General features: G+C 43.1%; 1 protein-coding gene across 4 annotated transcripts in view; it reads right to left on the bottom strand.

Annotated features, from left to right (window-relative positions):
• The window catches only part of Ppp2r2b (protein phosphatase 2 regulatory subunit Bbeta), a 400,868-nt gene that overhangs the window by 243,904 nt on the left and 140,059 nt on the right, over nucleotides 1–16,905 (bottom strand). Inside the window, exons 1-2 of one of the 4 annotated variants that reach the window (XM_036204910.1) lie at nucleotides 3,645–4,111; nucleotides 3,337–3,530 (exon numbers count right to left, since the gene is read on the bottom strand). The exons of 1 other annotated variant lie outside the window; for it this stretch is intronic. In XM_036204910.1, coding sequence (XP_036060803.1) covers nucleotides 3,337–3,406 — 70 coding nt within the window. In that variant the 5' untranslated portion in view covers nucleotides 3,407–3,530; nucleotides 3,645–4,111. Of the gene's footprint in view, nucleotides 1–3,336; nucleotides 3,531–3,644; nucleotides 4,112–16,905 lie in introns of those variants that run through there. 2 more of the 4 variants (XM_036204912.1, XM_036204911.1) reach the window with 2 other exon arrangements.

Below are 16,905 nucleotides of genomic sequence, written 5' to 3' on the forward strand. Positions count from 1 at the left end.
AGCTAAGAAGACTGAGGACCGTAAAGCTATTTTAACCCATGTCATTTATGACAATATTCTGTGAACCCATTTGGAAGCACAAGGTTAATTTAGAAAATCCACAGACTGCCATACTGAAGACAAGTGTTTCAATTACTACCGAAGACATCTAAAAATGCATAGTCACATTTAGATCTTAGAGAGTCAAGACACGAACCCTTAGGGAACCTTGAGCCCCACATCTGACTGAACCACCATGTTGACTTTGTGCTTATAGTCACTCCAACTCTGTCTTTCTTTACATGTCGCCCATGTGCACATTTAAAAACTACTTCTGAGAAGAATTCTCCTCCAGATAGAAAGAAGCTCAGCTCATACACCCAGGAAACTATTGTCATCTTTCTGGTCATAGGAGGCTGCATGCAAAATTTCCTAGTGAAAACATGTGGGCTTCAGAACAGTCTCTAGCTTGAAGACTACATGTTCCTAAATGGCCTTGTAACTAATAACATCTCTAGGTCTCAGGGCTTCTGTTGACATCCCATTCTGGATATGTGGAAATGTACATAGAAAAGCTCAGAAGAGTGCTTGGAGTAGAAAATGCCTGATGATGTTGATGTTGACTTGAGAAAGCAAGGAAAGACAGAAAGCCAGAAAAATGTGGGAGAGGGCAGCAAGTTTGATGGCCCATCAAGGAGAAGAGACAGACAGAGACAGAGAGAGAGACAGAGAGAGAGACAGAGAGAGAGACAGAGAGAGAGAGACAGAGAGAGAGACAGAGAGAGAGAGACAGAGAGACAGAGAGAGAGACAGAGAGAGAGACAGAGAGAGAGAGACAGAGAGACAGAGAGAGAGAGAGACAGAGAGAGACAGAGACTTAGTTCATGGCATACACAGTGCTCTTAGCTAGATGAACCTGCCTGCAGCTACCACTTACAATGCAAATTGAACTTGGAGTCCTTCACAGTAACTACACAGCAAACCCCTTTCAGCTTTAAATAGAACACTGCAGTGTGGGGTGATCTGAGCAAAGTGTGTGTGGGGGATCCAGAGAAAACATGAAGGAGAGTTTAGCAGAAAGTAATCTGCTGTATTTGAGCAGGCAGAAGTGTGAATGTAGAGACATAAAGAAAACAGAAAAGCAGAAAAGTAGTATCTACTAAAGGATGAAGAGGACAATTAATCAGTAAGTGGGTTTAAATTGTCAAGAAGGAAAAGAAGTTTTGAGGAGGAGAATTTTGGGGAGAAGACTTGGATCTGGTGTTCTCTCGGGGCAGGCTGGCACTTCCTCAGGTGTGCATTAGAAGGGGCGGAAAGGCTCCTTCCCTACTGTCCAGCTCAACTGAGTGGATGGCTGAGAAAAGATTAGACTATGACTACAGAGAGCTTCTTGCTCTGCCAAGCTTCTCTTCCATTTCCCCCTCTTCCCAACTCCTCACTAAGACAGGTACAGGGGTCTACAGGAGCTTGGTTTGTACAAACCAGCAAGGATTAAAAGCTCTTTGCTGTAAACTCATGCCTCATTATTACTATATAAACTCAAACACTCCATCCAGAATCAGAATTTATAAAAATGCAGTTACATAGGTACAAAGGTAGTACCCAGGACCCTGGAAACAACAAAGGATGTCATTTTAACTTCTTTCCACAAATGGCATTCCTATACACCTGGCTCCAATGCAGTCACCTTCTCAACTTGGTAGGTTTCCCTGTGCCTGTGCAATGTAATATAAGATAACATGAAGGCAATCTTCTTTCTTTGTAGGCACACACAGAAAGCTCCCTACCCACCACACAGCTAACAGACTCAAGGCTGACTTCTCTGGTGGACGGCATATGTGACCTGTTCACACTCTGTCACAAAGCACCAAGACTTTAAATCACACTGCTGCTGTGGAAATATTTAAAAGTCAGCAAGAATGGTATTTATCATGGAGCAGGGATCGGTGGTCCATCTTAAAAGTCATCTTATCTGTCATATCTTAGGGCTTATCTGGTCCCATAGATGTGTTGGGCTTGATGGTCCCCAGACATGGTGATGAATGGAGAAAGTGTTTTCAGTAGCACTTGGAATTCTTCTATCTACAACTTCCAGAGACGTTTGCAGAAGGTACCACCCTTACCCCTCCCCCCATATTTATGTGCCTTTATTTCCCCCAGAGGAACTGGCACTCTTACTTGAACCATTGCATTTCTCTGGCATTCTTCTGATGTGAGTAAAATTACAGAGAGTTTTAGCATTCTAGAAGAATCACAGGCTAATATGCCTTGTAACATTTTCCCTAAGCACCTTCACGCACATTTTTTCTCACGTGGAATATTACCACAGGACAATGCAACACTTTGTAGTACTTGCCGAACCACAACCCACAGGTAGAAAATGAAGCTCAAATGCAAAACTCGTGTCATTCAATTGAAACTTAAATGTCTCATACACAAAAGGGAGGATACAATCCACCTGCTGTCTTTCCCCCGAAGGCCTTCCCAGAGCTTATGCTGGAGTGTGTGTGTGTGTGTGTGTGTGTGTGTGTGTGTGTGTGTGTGTGTGTGAGAGAGAGAGAGAGAGAGAGAGAGAGAGAGAGAGAGAGAGAGAGAGAGAAACAATTTCACCTCTTGCCAAAGCTCAGCTTGCTGAACCCTCCTGCTTTCTGCTGGCTGTTGATTCAGCAGAAAGTACTGCTGCAGAATTCATAATGGTGATTTTTTTAAAGGCCCCACGGATCCCGTTGCTCGCCCCACGTGTCAGCCTTGTACACTCGCCACGGAACATGATTCCCCAGATACCTTTTAAAAATTTCTGGCTAACGTACTTTCAAGGGGAGAGGGCTCCCCCACTTTTGCAAAAGGGCCTTTAGGGGGTTTTGATTGTCTGAGCAGGTAAATCAGAGAGTCAGAGAGATGAATGGGCAAGAAATGACGCCTTACCCTCACTGCAGCCACCAGAGAGCCTTAGCATTACCATACCCAGAGAGGGATAGACCAAGGTCTCACTGGGCCCCTCCCTGCTCCGTTCAGTCCAAGACTCTTGTAAGCGTCTTGGGGCAAGAAGGGGTCATCTGCTTCCTTGGGATCATCTGTCTGCCTGGGAGCCGCGCCCTGAAAAGCCTAATCCCTAAAGGCCATTTTAACTCCCAGGGGCTCCTGGTCCACCTGCTGCTGAACTGGGGCTCGAGTCACATTGCTTGGATGGATGTGCCATACCCCTAGGCAGTTCGGGTGTGAGCCTAGTCTGAGCCCCCGCCCCAGCCCCAGAGCCCTGAGGTGTCTCCGCCACTAGGCGCCTGGCAGCCGGTGAAGCACAGCTATCCGCAACTTGCACCCGACCCCAGCGGCGGAATGCGGTCGAGCTGGCATTACCTTCGGTCGCATAGCTGTGATCGCGCAGGAAACTGTTGTTGATTTTGCGGGTATCAATGTCCTCCTCCATTGACAGCAGGCTTACTTGCGTGGGAACCAGAAGCCGGCAGACAAGTATCCATGATCCCACCCCGCAGCCAGTCTCACAGGAGAGGGGGGCAGGGGAGCCAGTGGGACTGCACCATGGTCCGAGCCTGAGGAGGAGACGGGGAGGTGGAGAGAGAAAATAAAAACCGGGCAATGGAGCTGTCACCTCCTCCACTCCGTTCTCCGAGGCTGCGGTGGCTCCTCCCGCACAGTGCGCTCACTTCAGCTCCAATTCCCAGCGAGGATGCTGTGCCTGCCTCCTCAGCCTCCGGGTACCAGGAAGCACTGTGTTCCCCACGAGGGGTCTGGTCCTGCCCAACCACCCAGGAGGCGCTCCCAGGCGGGGCTGGGGAGATGCCCAACAGGTTCCTTTGGTAGGCAGCGGCTCCAAAATGCAAAAAAAGGAGAGCCCTCCTCCCCTTGGGAGAGCGGGCAGCCGCGACAAAATGGTGCCTTTCCGGACACACACTGCAGTGGCGAGATGGCAGGGGCAGGATTCAGGCTTGCCTTGCGGAGATGAGGGTGCTGGTCCCACGGGAGGGCGGCTCCCGCAGGCGGGGGCTAGGAAAGCTGGCGGGGAGCTAGGCTGGGCGCTCTGGCCAGCGCCAGCGCACGCACTCACCCTCACACCCACAGGCGCGCACTCAGCAGCTGCTGCTGGTGGTGCTGCTGCTCCTGCTGCAGGAGGCTGGAGGCGGCTGGTGCATTAAAGGCGAGGCTCCTCCCAACCGCGTCAGCAGCCCCAGGACTCTTCCCCAGCAGCAGTGGGAGTCCAGGCAGAGGCTGTGGCTGCTCTCTGTTGCAGAGGAGTGCAAGTAGCAGCCAAGGACACCTGAACAGCGCGAGTGTCTAGCATGCAGGTTCACCGGGGAAAAAAAGGCGTGGACGCGCTATTCTAATCTCTCCCTTCTGGTGCCATGCAGCCAAGGGCAGCACAGTGCTTGTGTTCAGGAGTCCCTCAGCTGACTGCTTTGCTCCGGACACCTGCCTGCACTTCATTCAGGATAGCATTTAGAAGTAACTTCCTTTGGGTAGAAGTCCACATCTAGGTCCCTTTTGCTAACCGGATATGATGTAGACTGCCCCTTACTGAAGTTCAAGGGCGAGGCCTGGAGCTTCAAACCTGGAGAAAGCTGGAAAAAGAGTTTATTCAAAGGTTAGCCCTCCATGCTGGAACTAGAGAGCAGAGCAGGGGCCAGAACTTTGAGACTGCCATCATGCCCGATTCCTTTCCAAGTGCTCTAACGTTTAACTGTGAGACGCTGGTGTTCAGAAATGCATCAGTGTCTTCACAGGCAGAGAGAGAGTCTACACAACACAGGGCTGAGTTATGGGTCAATACACTCAGTCTGAAGAAGTGCACTCTTGGTAGCTCTTTGTGTTTTCTTTTGGACAGACATGGGAGCTTCTCTTTTCAGGTGTGCTTCTTCAGAATGCCTTCCGTGTGCCCTCCGCAGAATAGGTCGGTGAATGCAGAACAGAACGGAGACTGGGGCTAAGGAAAGCCACTGCTATCCGGACAGAACTTAAAGGATCCAAGGGCACAGAAAGAGTGAGTCCTATCTTCTTACTTCATCTCAGAGCAAAGGCAGGATCCACTCCCAAGCCTGCATTTCCCCCAATGGCAAATTCCACATTTGAAAGAAAACGAGATCGTTACTGTTATGAAACAAACAAAATAATTTAACGGAGCAATCCAAACATACTAGAAGAGCAATTTGGAAAAGAACTTCCCCCTGCTTTCCTCACGAAGTAGTGTGCACTTCTTCTGTGGGTGTCACTGCAGCGAGAGACATCAGCAAATGTCTTGCTCAGTTAAGCTCCCCGAGTTTAGCCAGATGGGCCCCGAGGGACCTGTGAGTTAATTATATACATACAATGAATGCTTGTGCTAACACAATTTAGAAAGTATTTGAAGTTAAAAAAAAATGGAAAAACAAGTCCTTAACTGTGGTTGGGAATTGCCACTAGGTTTTTAAGGGGGAAAAAAAGGATGTTTCTGGTGGGTGGAAAATGGTATTGTTTCTACATCCAGAAAGGAACTGCATCTCTTGAGGGTAGGGGGAGCAGAAATGTTTCCCTATGATTAGGAAGTGAAAGGTGAGCTTCCAGTAGATTCTATTTTATTTTCAGGTGGTTGTTAAATCCTACACCCTTGATTGTTCAAGAGCCACAGTGAAATTTAAGTAGCAGATGAGAATTGGTACAAATTGGTTCTATCTGCTTCAGTATGGGCTGTCTTAATGGCATGTTCCATGTTGAGCTGGGAGCCTCACCAAGTCTGCAGGGTCCCATAGTCACACCTTTCTGCTTCTCTTAGAGATGGGCATAAGGCAAGGAAGGGACAGAAGGAAAAAGATAGGTTCATCTCTCAGCGCATTGAGGTACGGAGATGTCTCACCTTCATTTGAAATTGTTTGCGGCTGTGACAGCAGGGTTTAGCATCATCGGGGAAATGCCCACCCCCTTGGCTCCTTAGAACAGGTGCTGGGTTGGAATAGAGATTCATGGTAGCTCAGGCTTATTGGTATGGGAAATTTTCCATAGTACCCCATGAGAAAGAGAACCTCTCTGCAGCCTCTGAGTCTACTAAACTTTCCCTTTGGTATGTACTGCAATATTCTGCCTGCATTCACTCAACAATACCAAAGACACAAGTCATAAGAAGGCACATGAGAAGGATTTCCATTTCCATCCATTAAATAGACTTCAAAGTTCTAAAAGACCGTTTCTAGTCACTGAGATCACACCATAGGCCTCTACTACTTTTTGTTTCCACAATCATTTTGTCCTTTTCATGACATTTTATTTTCCAGTATCTGCTTATTATTATCACCATCAAATATTTTACCATGTCTCCAATATCAGGTGCCTGCCACTTAGCAGATGCTTGCTTATACTTATTGAATTATAATACATATTGATTGGATAAGTAAATTATTGAATATAGTTAGTGGTATGTAGTCTTTCATTCATCTATCTATGATAAAAATCATGCAAAAATGATCTATTGTGAGCCTGTGGGTTTCTAGCTTACAACTCCTACTGGTATGGGAATAATTGTTCCCATTGAATTCTATATGTATATATCCTAGAAATTACTAAACATTTGATATGTGCTAGTATTGGTCTAAATATTGGGAATACAGACAGTAAGAAACAATGTTTCTTTCTTCACAGCAGAGTGTGAACTTTGAGATTGTACACATGCTATAATTGAGCCAGTTGTGGTAGCTAGAATCAGAAAGATCATAAGTTCAAGGTCAGCATGGGCTATGCCTTTCAAAAGGGGCTAGAAAGATGGTTCTGCAGATGAAGGTGCCCACAGCCAAGCCTGATAACCTGAATTTGATCTCCAGGACCCACATAGAAGGAGAAAACTGACTCCTGCAAGTTGTCCTTTGACCTTTACATTTATGTGTACACACAATGTAATAAAAAATTTAAGTAGACAGGCCATAGCATAACATCCAGTATCAAGCTGCGACATCAGGTAAAGCCTATTTTCATCTACTTATTATATTATTGTGTCCTCAAGCAGGTTACAAAATCTCACTGGGCCATAGATTTTCTTACCTATACATTAGGGAGAAAAATGTCATCAATTTCATAAAACCACTGTGAAGATTAAATAATACCTGGAAAGAAAACACTGCTATTCCTTAGAGGTTTCATTTTGTTTTGCCATCATTACCCACCACTGATTTCCAACAAATATGTGTGCCAGACACTGACACAGGATGGAGATTCCAAATGTCAGTTTGTGAGATGGTTAGCTGGTCTCTGTCATCATGGACCTTAGTGTCCAGTTTATACTTTAAGTAGAGGGCCACAAGCTCCAAAGTGGGTGGCAGAGGGTACTCTGAATAGCTGACATAACCCAGCTTTGTGTCTACACAGAAAGAGACAATTACAAATATATTGCACTCTTACGTTACCCCATTCAGCATGGCAGCGTGTGGGTACATCCATTTTTTCTCACCCTTGTCCTTGGTTCCCTCTCCCAACACAACTCTCCCTACTTGCCCAGGTAGGCTAGTGCTTCTGACACATACAGAGACCTTTGAGCTCAACCTAGGCAATTAGCACATTAAACAACCACAATTTTATTTAAACCCTGATCTGTTCCAGTCTAGAGTCCTAATGTAGTCTTCAGGTGACAGGCGGTTCTACTTCATATGCCAGTTCAGGCATTTATGAGTTCCTTGAGCTTTGGCAAGTAATTTAACATCTTGGAGCCTCTGTGTTTACAAAGCAGGTCAGAGCCCTAGCAGTCACTTCACAGTGTTGTTGGGTGGCTTCATAGACAACGTAAAGAAAGTGCTTGGTCCAGGCCTGGCCTAGAGCTAGATCTCTCCAGATGAATGATGGCTTTCTCTCAGAAGATCTTTGTGGAGACCTCTGTCTGCAGAGAGCTACAGAGCCACACTACAAGTCAGTCTTCCATGTGAACACATGTGACCTAGAAACCTGAGTTTTATAATCTCTGGCTGTCTTAATGGACAACTAGAAACAATATAGATGATATTTTAGCCCCTTGCAAAAGAAGCCTATAAGCTATGATGATGATCCAAATGTGTGGAAAGAGGACTCTTCCTTCTTGGTGCTCACCATAGCTACAGATTTAGCCACACTTCCTCAATGGAGAAATCCCATAGACTTCCATTCCAGGAACTTTAGTTACCTGATGTTCACCCCACTCTTTGAGGTGGTTTATGTGCTGGCTGCCCAGAGACTGGCCCCTTGAATTTCATGAAAGTTTGTAATTCCTTCTTGTGTATGCTATAGTATGTAACCCCACATGATTGATTCTTTAACATGGCATTTAACTTAGGAAAAAAATAAAGCCTGTTGTGGGATATTTGTACACTGTGTAAAGATATATTGCTGGGACTGGTTTAATAAGGAGTTGAATGGTCAATAGCTAGGCGGAAGATACAGGCAGGACTTCCAGGGAGAGGAAGGAAGAGAAGAAGGAATCAAGGAACGGGAGACATTAGGAGATATGGAGAGGAAATGGAGAAGCAAGATGGAAGAGAGGTAATGCCACACGACAGAGAATAGATTAATATAAATAAGTTAATTTAAGTTATAAGAACTAGTTAGGAACAAGCCTAAGCTATAGGCTGAGCTTTTGTAATTAATAAGAAGTTCCCATGTTATTATTTGGGAGCTGGCTGGTGGGACAGAAAAAGACTTGTTACAAAAGCCTTTTGCCCTCCTAGTGATGTACAGACTTTAAATTAGGGACTACTGTGGGCCAAGATGTGTAGGATGCACATCTCTGTCCAGTTGCTCATTGATGGCAATATAAAATCTGAAATAGGCTGTGATGAGATAGTTGTATCAAAGAAATAATAATTTTCTTAAAAAACTTTATAAATCAAGTTATTTTTAAATGTGTTATTAAAGTTGTTATTGCTGGTGGTGGTAGCACATGCCTTTAATCCCAGCACTTGGGAGGCAGAGGCAGGAGGATCTCTGGGAGTTTGAGGCCAGCCTGGGATACAGAGTGAGTTCCAGGAAAGGCTCCAAAGCTACACAGAGAAACCCTGTCTCAAACAAACAAACAAACCAAACCAAACCAAAACAAAGAAGCAAAAAAAAAAAATATTTAAAGTTGTTATTTTAAATGTAAGAGCCAGTCTTTAAACATTTACCATCAGGTCAATAGAAACTCACCACTTGCTGAGGTATCTTTGTTGCATCCCTTTGTACCCACCCCTTTGCATGCATCCCTTGCTAAGGAATCTTTGTTGCATCCCACCCCTTTGCCTCCATCCCTTGCTGAGGTATCTTTGTTGCATCCCTTTGTACCCACCCCTTTGCCTCCATCCCTTGCTGAGGTATCTTTGCACCTACTGGTTATCTATTCCAGGTTCCCTCTGATTTCTCAACACTATACTCCCAAACTGAGTGAGTCCCACAGCATCCCATTATCAAGGAACTTCTGTGATAATATTAAACAACTCTTAAATTGTTACTTTTAACACAAAGATTTCTCATGTTCATCGGAAGAAATCTGATGAGTCCTTTGATTCCTTTCAAGTTGGTTATGAAATTGTCATGGTAGCCTCTGAGTGATTGTGTCTGAAAGGCTCCTATATCTGACAGTGTAAGGGATGCTGGTCATACTCACTCTTCAGGAATCTTTCTATTCTACAGTCTAGGCTCCATAAGTATTTTGCTTTTGTCTTGATAAGCCTAGGTGTGAAACAAAAATGTCTACAAAACATCCAGCATCAGTTCCTCTTCTTGTCTATGGTACTGATGGAATCAGAGCAATGGCACAGAATCCCAAGCCCAGATCTGAGGGCCAGAAAGAAAACATCATCTTAGACTGTTCTCCATCAGTGGTTCTGGGGTGAAAACTGGCTGTCTTGCACAGGGTAGTTTTAATTTGCATCGTATTTGTTAAGTACAAGTGAGGATCTCCAAAACCAGTTAAGAAACTCTCTAGCACCTGATTGCCATACTCAAAGCAAAGCTTTAGTATAATTTATAAATAATTTATAAGGAAGGATATATATTGGATAACAACTTATATATCTAAAACATGTACCCAAAATACTACTTTATAGCAGTTATTCTTAGAAAATAAGGTTTTGTTAAAACAAAACAAAAAAAAAACAAACAAACAAACAAAAAAAACCTTAGACATGAAGTTATTTCTCAGAGTCTTGTTTGAGGAGTAGGGAAGAATTGATCATCCACTAACAGAATTGGTTGGGCAAATGATGGTGTCTTCATATATTGAACAACTATTGAGTCATTGATACAATAACCGTGGTTAATACTTAATGAGCACCAGGCCACTAGGCTCTGTGCTAAGGGCTTTATTTTCCAATCTCATTGAATTCTATCTACAGTTCCTAAGGTAAGCTCTATAATCATCTCTATTTTACTGAAGACAGCAGAGTTAAATGAGGTACCCGTCAAAGAAATGGGAGTCTGGCTCAGCCATGGCCAGTCTTTGAAACCCATGTACTTAACCATTATGCTTGGAGGTGAGTAGGGGAGGGTCAAAATGGGATCCCCTCAGTGTCTTTTCTAAACCACCTGCCTCTAGATTCTGATTCATACCTCATCGGGGTGAATGTTCTGCCAACTGAAAATCACAACTGTTGGGTTAGTGAGGATGTGATAAAATCCTTATGACTGTGGGACTGCAGAGTGTAGCCATACAATGTCACAGTTACTCAAAGTGTTACCATTTCACATGTCACAGCAATTGCCACACCACCTATACATACTCAGAAGAATGGAAAGCACAAATAAAGCTTTTACATGAATGTTCACAGCTGTATTATTCAAAATAAACCCAAAATTGACACAACACAAATATTCATCAAGTGATGGACGGACACACACACACACCCACCCACCCACCCATCAACACACACACACACACACACACACACACACACACACACACACACACACAGAAATAGTACTTAGCAATAAAAAGCAGCGAAGTACTGATACATACTATGTAATAGATGTAACTTAACAAAACTATGGCTGTTGGAAGAAGCCAGACAAACAGATAGATATGTTACTTTTGGAATGATAGGCAGATTTGTAGGCAGGAAGTAGATTAGTGATTGTCAGGAGCTGTGGGTGGGATACAGGATCTGCTACTGGGATCAGGAGTTCCTTTTAGGGTAGAGGAAATGTTCTTAAATTAGAGAGGGTCCATAGACAGTTACACAACTCTGAAGATCCTGAAAATGGAAGAATATGGTGTTTTCAAACACTAGATTTTATGACACGTAAGTTACATCTCAACAGAGTTGTCCCTAAAAGATGATTGACAAGCCATTGCCACTATCACTGCTGCCACTGCTAGTGAGTGTGTTTTGTCCTTCAGACTTAGTAGAACATCTGATGTCAACGGCAGTTGTGAATGTTCTGCCAAGAAAATGGCAGAGAGCAAAGCAAACTGCATGCACCCAGTTTTAGATAAAAAAGTGACCAGGACATGGCTATGTGGAGTCTTTACAAGCTTCTTGCCCTGGTATTTCTGTCAAAAACAAACAAACAACAACAAAACAAAACAAAAACCCCTTAGAATCTATTCTTTTTTTTTCTTTTTTTTAGTAAGAGAAAATAAAAACTAGATTAATTACATGAAGTATTTTATAGGCCAAAATCTTGTGTTGGAAAAATCAGATCATTCTTTATTCAGGGAAGTCAGAGAAACTGATAGGAAAATGTGCACGTGATGAGTGTGCACACAATGCACTGAGCCTCAGAAAAGTGATACAAACATTTTTGTTATTAATTTAATAGCTGCCACATTAAAAAGTTAAGAAAAGCAGAAGGCATTCATTTTAATAATTATTTTAGATATTTAGTTTTATGAAAATAAAATTATTTTAATACAACATTCCAAGACACATAATTTCAACATGCAATCAATAAAAAATGATTGATTAACTACAAAGTTACTTTTCTTTTATATCAATCTTTGGAAACTGGTTTATACTTAGAAATGTCTCAAAATTGGTTGTAGTTCTAGGGTTAAATAACCAGATATGCTGGGGTTCCCCAGACTGAACAGCAGGGGTACAGAGGAACCATTCCCAAAACGTTATTCCATTCACAAAAACAGCATTTGAACACATTCCCGAAACATCATTCCATTCACAAAAACAGCATTTTGAACATATTCTTTCAGAAACAGTTATTCTACTAAGGACTGGAATTAGAATTTGATGACCCTCAAAACTATTTCAAGTCATACAAACCAAGTGTGAAAATATATATGGTCATAAATATCTACATACAGATTATACAGAATAGACAATTTAGATGCAATTTTCTTTCTTTCTAGAACTGCCAAACTGAATGGACAGAGTAACAAAAGACAAGAATCGCAAAAGTACCTACATGGCATACTGTAACCCATATTCATTCTCTGGCAATTACCCCTCTAATAGGCCAACTGTTTGGCTGAACACCTGTGGCTTCAGTTTCAGATGGGAAACAGAGCCAAATAGGCAGATGTCTCCCCCCCCCAAAAAAAAAGATTTTTTTTTTATGGTTGTTTATCTAGAATCTGTTACAGTGTAGGCATACTTTCTGATACATGAGAACAACCAGTGCTTTCTTAGATTAGATTGGAGAGTAGAATTTTGTAGTCACATGAACAATGGAAGAATCTTTTATGAAACCTAGAATTTGGTGCTTCATTGCCTTTGAGACATATATGGGAGGGATTTAAGTATGGAGCAGCACACTCTCCTTTCCAGGGTAGTGTCCCTGATCATTCCTGCCCACTATTCTTCTGAGTTGCCTGAATGTTAGCTCTAAGGCTCATTTGATGGTTCTTCCTCACCCCTTTGACATGTAGAGTTCAGAGTCCTGTACCACTGGCGGATGTCTTTCTGTATGCTGTGAATGTATGTTGCTCCCATAGGTTAATAAATAAGCTGCTTTGGCCTATGGCAAGGCAGCTTATAGGCAGACAGGAAATCCAAGGAGAGAGACAGGAAAGAGAAAGGCAGAGTCTATAGAGAAGCTGGCAGCCACCTCTAGGAGAAGCAAGATGTAAAAGTACCAGGAAGCCACAAAGCCACGTGGTAATGCATAGATGAATAGAAATGGGTTAATTTAAGATATAAGAGCTAGTTAGCAAGAGGCCTGCAATAGACTACACAGTTTGTAAATAATCTAAGCCTCTGCATGTTTACTTGGGTCCAAGCAGCGGCAGGACTGTGGGTGAGAGAGATTTGTCTGGACTGTGGGGGGAGGAGGGGGGTAGGCAGGAACAGAGAGAACTTCTGGCTACACTGGACTTCACTATCCCCAGTCCTTCCCTCACTCAGCACCCACAAGACTATATAGCTCCAGATACGGACTTGGAGTGTGGACCTCTTCCCTAAAGAATCTTAGCAGCCTGCTGGGCAGACATTTCCCTGGGCGCCTATGAGATATCTCCATCCTTAGTGCCTGCCTGCCATGCCAGATCCACTTCCTGTCACTGAATTCCTCTCTTCCCCGCATGCTTCCCATCAAGTCTGCCAGCTCTAACTCCAACATGTACTTGTAATTGACCAATTCTCACCATCCCAGCTGCTATGCCTTGCTGTCCATGCTGCTCTAGTTACCAAGTGTATTTCAACACGAGCCACTCTCCAGGTCTCATGAAGCAGCTTGCTCCACCCTCCACCATCACGGTGTTTATTAAGATTTTAGCTCTCTCTCCCCTCCCTCTCCTCTTCACTCTCCTCTCTCTCTCTCTCTCTCTCTCTCTCTCTCTCTCTCTCTCTCTCTCCCTCTCTCTTTCCCCTCCCTCCCTCCCTGTATATGTATGTGTAGGTTTGTACACATAAGTGCAGTGCTCACAGAGGTCAGAAGAAGGCATCAGAACCCTTTGAGCTGGAGTTACAGGACATTATGTGTGAGCCACCGGATATGGGTGCTGAGATACAAGCTCTTCACTGCTGAGCCTGTTAAAAGCTAAGGTTCATGTCCTTTACCTAAGTTTGTACACTGCAGGAAAATCAGTCCTTTAGACTGGAAATCACTCCATGTCACTTTTCTGCCCAAAGCCTTTCATGGGTTCCTATGTGCTCACACCAAAAGCTTCTTGAGATGTTGAAAGGATTTGGCTCTGGCTATGGTTTTATTTTTTCCTTCCTCCATGTAGGACCACCAAATACTTCCAAATCCCACATTGACACAGGGGCATCCTATTTGTTCACTGAGTATCACAGGGATAACCCCCTTACCACAGAACCTTTGGATCTAATTTCCTCTCTCACCTCAAGTCCATCATCAGGCACTAGCATAACTCAGCAGTTTATTTCTTTGTGGAATCAACCTTTCTGGGGCATTTTTTCTCTCTATAAATAAAGCCGTACCCCATTCTTCACCAACTCTATCCCTGTGGTGCAATCATTAAGTATACATGTTTGTCTTTGGTTACTATACAAGGAAAGTATGCTTTTTAGGGAGTCAGGGATTCCTTGTTCCCTATACTTACCGTTGTCAGAACAATGACAGGACTGTTAGTTACTCTAAGCAGTGGTTCTCAACCTGTGGGCATCTATCCCTTTGAGAGTCGCATATCAGATATTCTGCACATCAGATATTTACATTCATAACAGTAGCAAAATTACAGTTATGAAATAGCAATGAGATAATTTTATGGTTGGGAGTCAATACAACAAGAACAACTGTATTAAAGGGTTGTAGTATTAAGAAGGTTGAGAACCACTGCTCTAAGATGTCTTTTGCTTTACTTTTTGAGCAGGTCTTGTGTAGTTCAGGCTAGCCTCAAACTTGCTATATAGTTGAAGGTACCATGACTTTCTGATCCTCCAGCCCCCACTTTCTCACTGCTGGGATAACAGTCATGTCTTACTTACCATGCCTAGTTTATGTAGTCCTGGGGATCCAACCCTAGGCAATATGCATGCTAGGCAAATAAACTCCAATGACAATTGAACTACACTCCAGCCTTCTAATGCATCCAACAGTGTGTTTTTTTAAAGAATGAATACTCTGGTGGTTTGAATAGGAATGGCCCCGACAGACTCATGTGTCTGAATGCTTGGTTCATATGGAGTGGTACTATTAGGAGGTGTATTCTTATTGGAGTAGGTTTGGCCTTGTTAAAGGAAGTGTCTCTCTGTGAGGGAAGGCTTTGAAGTTTCAGATGCTTAAGCCTAGGCTCAGTGGCACACATTTCTTTTCCTGCTACCTGTGGATTAAGATTGTAGGACTCCCAGCTCTGTCTCCAGCACCATGTCTGTCTGCATGCTTCCATGCTTCCTGCCATGTTGATAATGGACTAAACCTCTGAAACTGCAAGCCAGCCACAATTAACTATTCTCCTTTATAAGAGTTGCCATGGTCATGGTGTATCTTCACAACAATAGAAACCCCAACTAAGACAGAAAGTGATGAACAGTAACTGTAAAATGTGTAGTGAAAGCATTTGGCCTAGCCCCAATAGCAAGCTGACCTTTTCTTCAAGCTTCTTGGATTCAGGCTGTTATACATGTGAACAACATGTGTTTTAGGTTGGGGAATAGCCACAGGACACCTTAGGGTAGAACTAGCTACAGCAGAGTGACTACTTGATTTGGGGTAGGAGCTTTGGGTCACATGATCTTCTGTTCACTTGATTACTGCGTCCAGTTCTGTAACAATCATTAATAACTTAGTTGTGACTATGGGGCCTGTGCAATGGCGCTCCAATGACAAGCCTGCACACCAGGTTTAGAAAAGCTCTTGGTGGCTGATCATACCCTATGCAGGTTGTCATAGCAATAACAGGAGGGTGATACATACACTCAAAACAATGAAAGCTTTGCCTGAGACACTTCCAGATCTTGCTCAATACAATTCTTCCTTGGTTGATCTTAAAGTGTACTTTTCTCTATAATGAGCTATAACCATGTGGATGACAGCATTCAGAGAGGTTTGCTAATTCTCCTGACAAAGCATTGAAATGGGGGTTAATTTGGGACCTCCTATGTGTGGTTGGTGCCAGGAATTAGGGTAATCTTGAGGATAGTCCTTTCAAATTTTACGGCTTGCCTAATTCTCAGTAGTGGGAAATGCTCTTTTGACAAAGTTCAAGTTGAAAGGTGGACTTACAGATAATTAGGTCTGACCCATCATCATTTTTTTTTTTTTTTGGATAAGAAAACTGAACCATAGAGAAAGGTAGAGACTTAGCCAGATTGCCTTATGATTTAGTATCTGGCTGCAAGTATAACTAACCACTGTTAGTCTGGCTTCCATGCTCTACTCCCAGGGTGCTCAATAATTTCCATTTGGGAATACATATCACTTTCCTTAAGATGGTTAATAAAAGCTATTGAAGTTCTATTGGGTAGCTCAGAACATTGAGATTGGTCAGATGAAGACATTACCACTTTTTCAAAAGTTAGTGGGTTCTATTCACTTACCTACAAATATTATTTTATTTTATAGCTGACAAGTATTCTGAAGCATATATGTACCACATTTTTATTATCCCTGAAATCATAAACATAGCAGCAACATTATAAGAACTGAGCAGGTAGTATATATATATTTGTGTGTGTGTGTGTGTGTGTGTGTGTGTGTGTGTGTGTATCACAACAATTAAAAAATAGAGGTCATGTATTTATGGGGAGAGGGAGACAGGGGAAGAGTTGGAAGGAAAAGGGGAAAATGATACAATTATATTTTAATTAAATGTAAAAAAAAAATCAACCCCCTCCCCAACAAGTCAGTAGATCCAGTCTTAAACAAAACTACAAGTAATTGGTTTGTCTTGCCTGCTCTTCTGCCCTGTTCTGGACCATGAGGGAACTGTAGAAAAGGAGAATCAATCTTCCTGATCCACAGACAGAGAGGTCTCAATAGGAAGTCTTTTTGTTTACTGGGAACCAGCCCCAAACACTGCCTCCCACACTTCCATAGTCTGTTATTTTCTCCACCTTAAGCAGAAAACTGCAGACCATAGGCAACTTTAGAGGC

The sequence above is a fragment of the Onychomys torridus genome, chromosome 13, assembly GCF_903995425.1.
Source record: "Onychomys torridus chromosome 13, mOncTor1.1, whole genome shotgun sequence".
Lineage (NCBI taxonomy): Eukaryota > Metazoa > Chordata > Mammalia > Rodentia > Cricetidae > Onychomys > Onychomys torridus.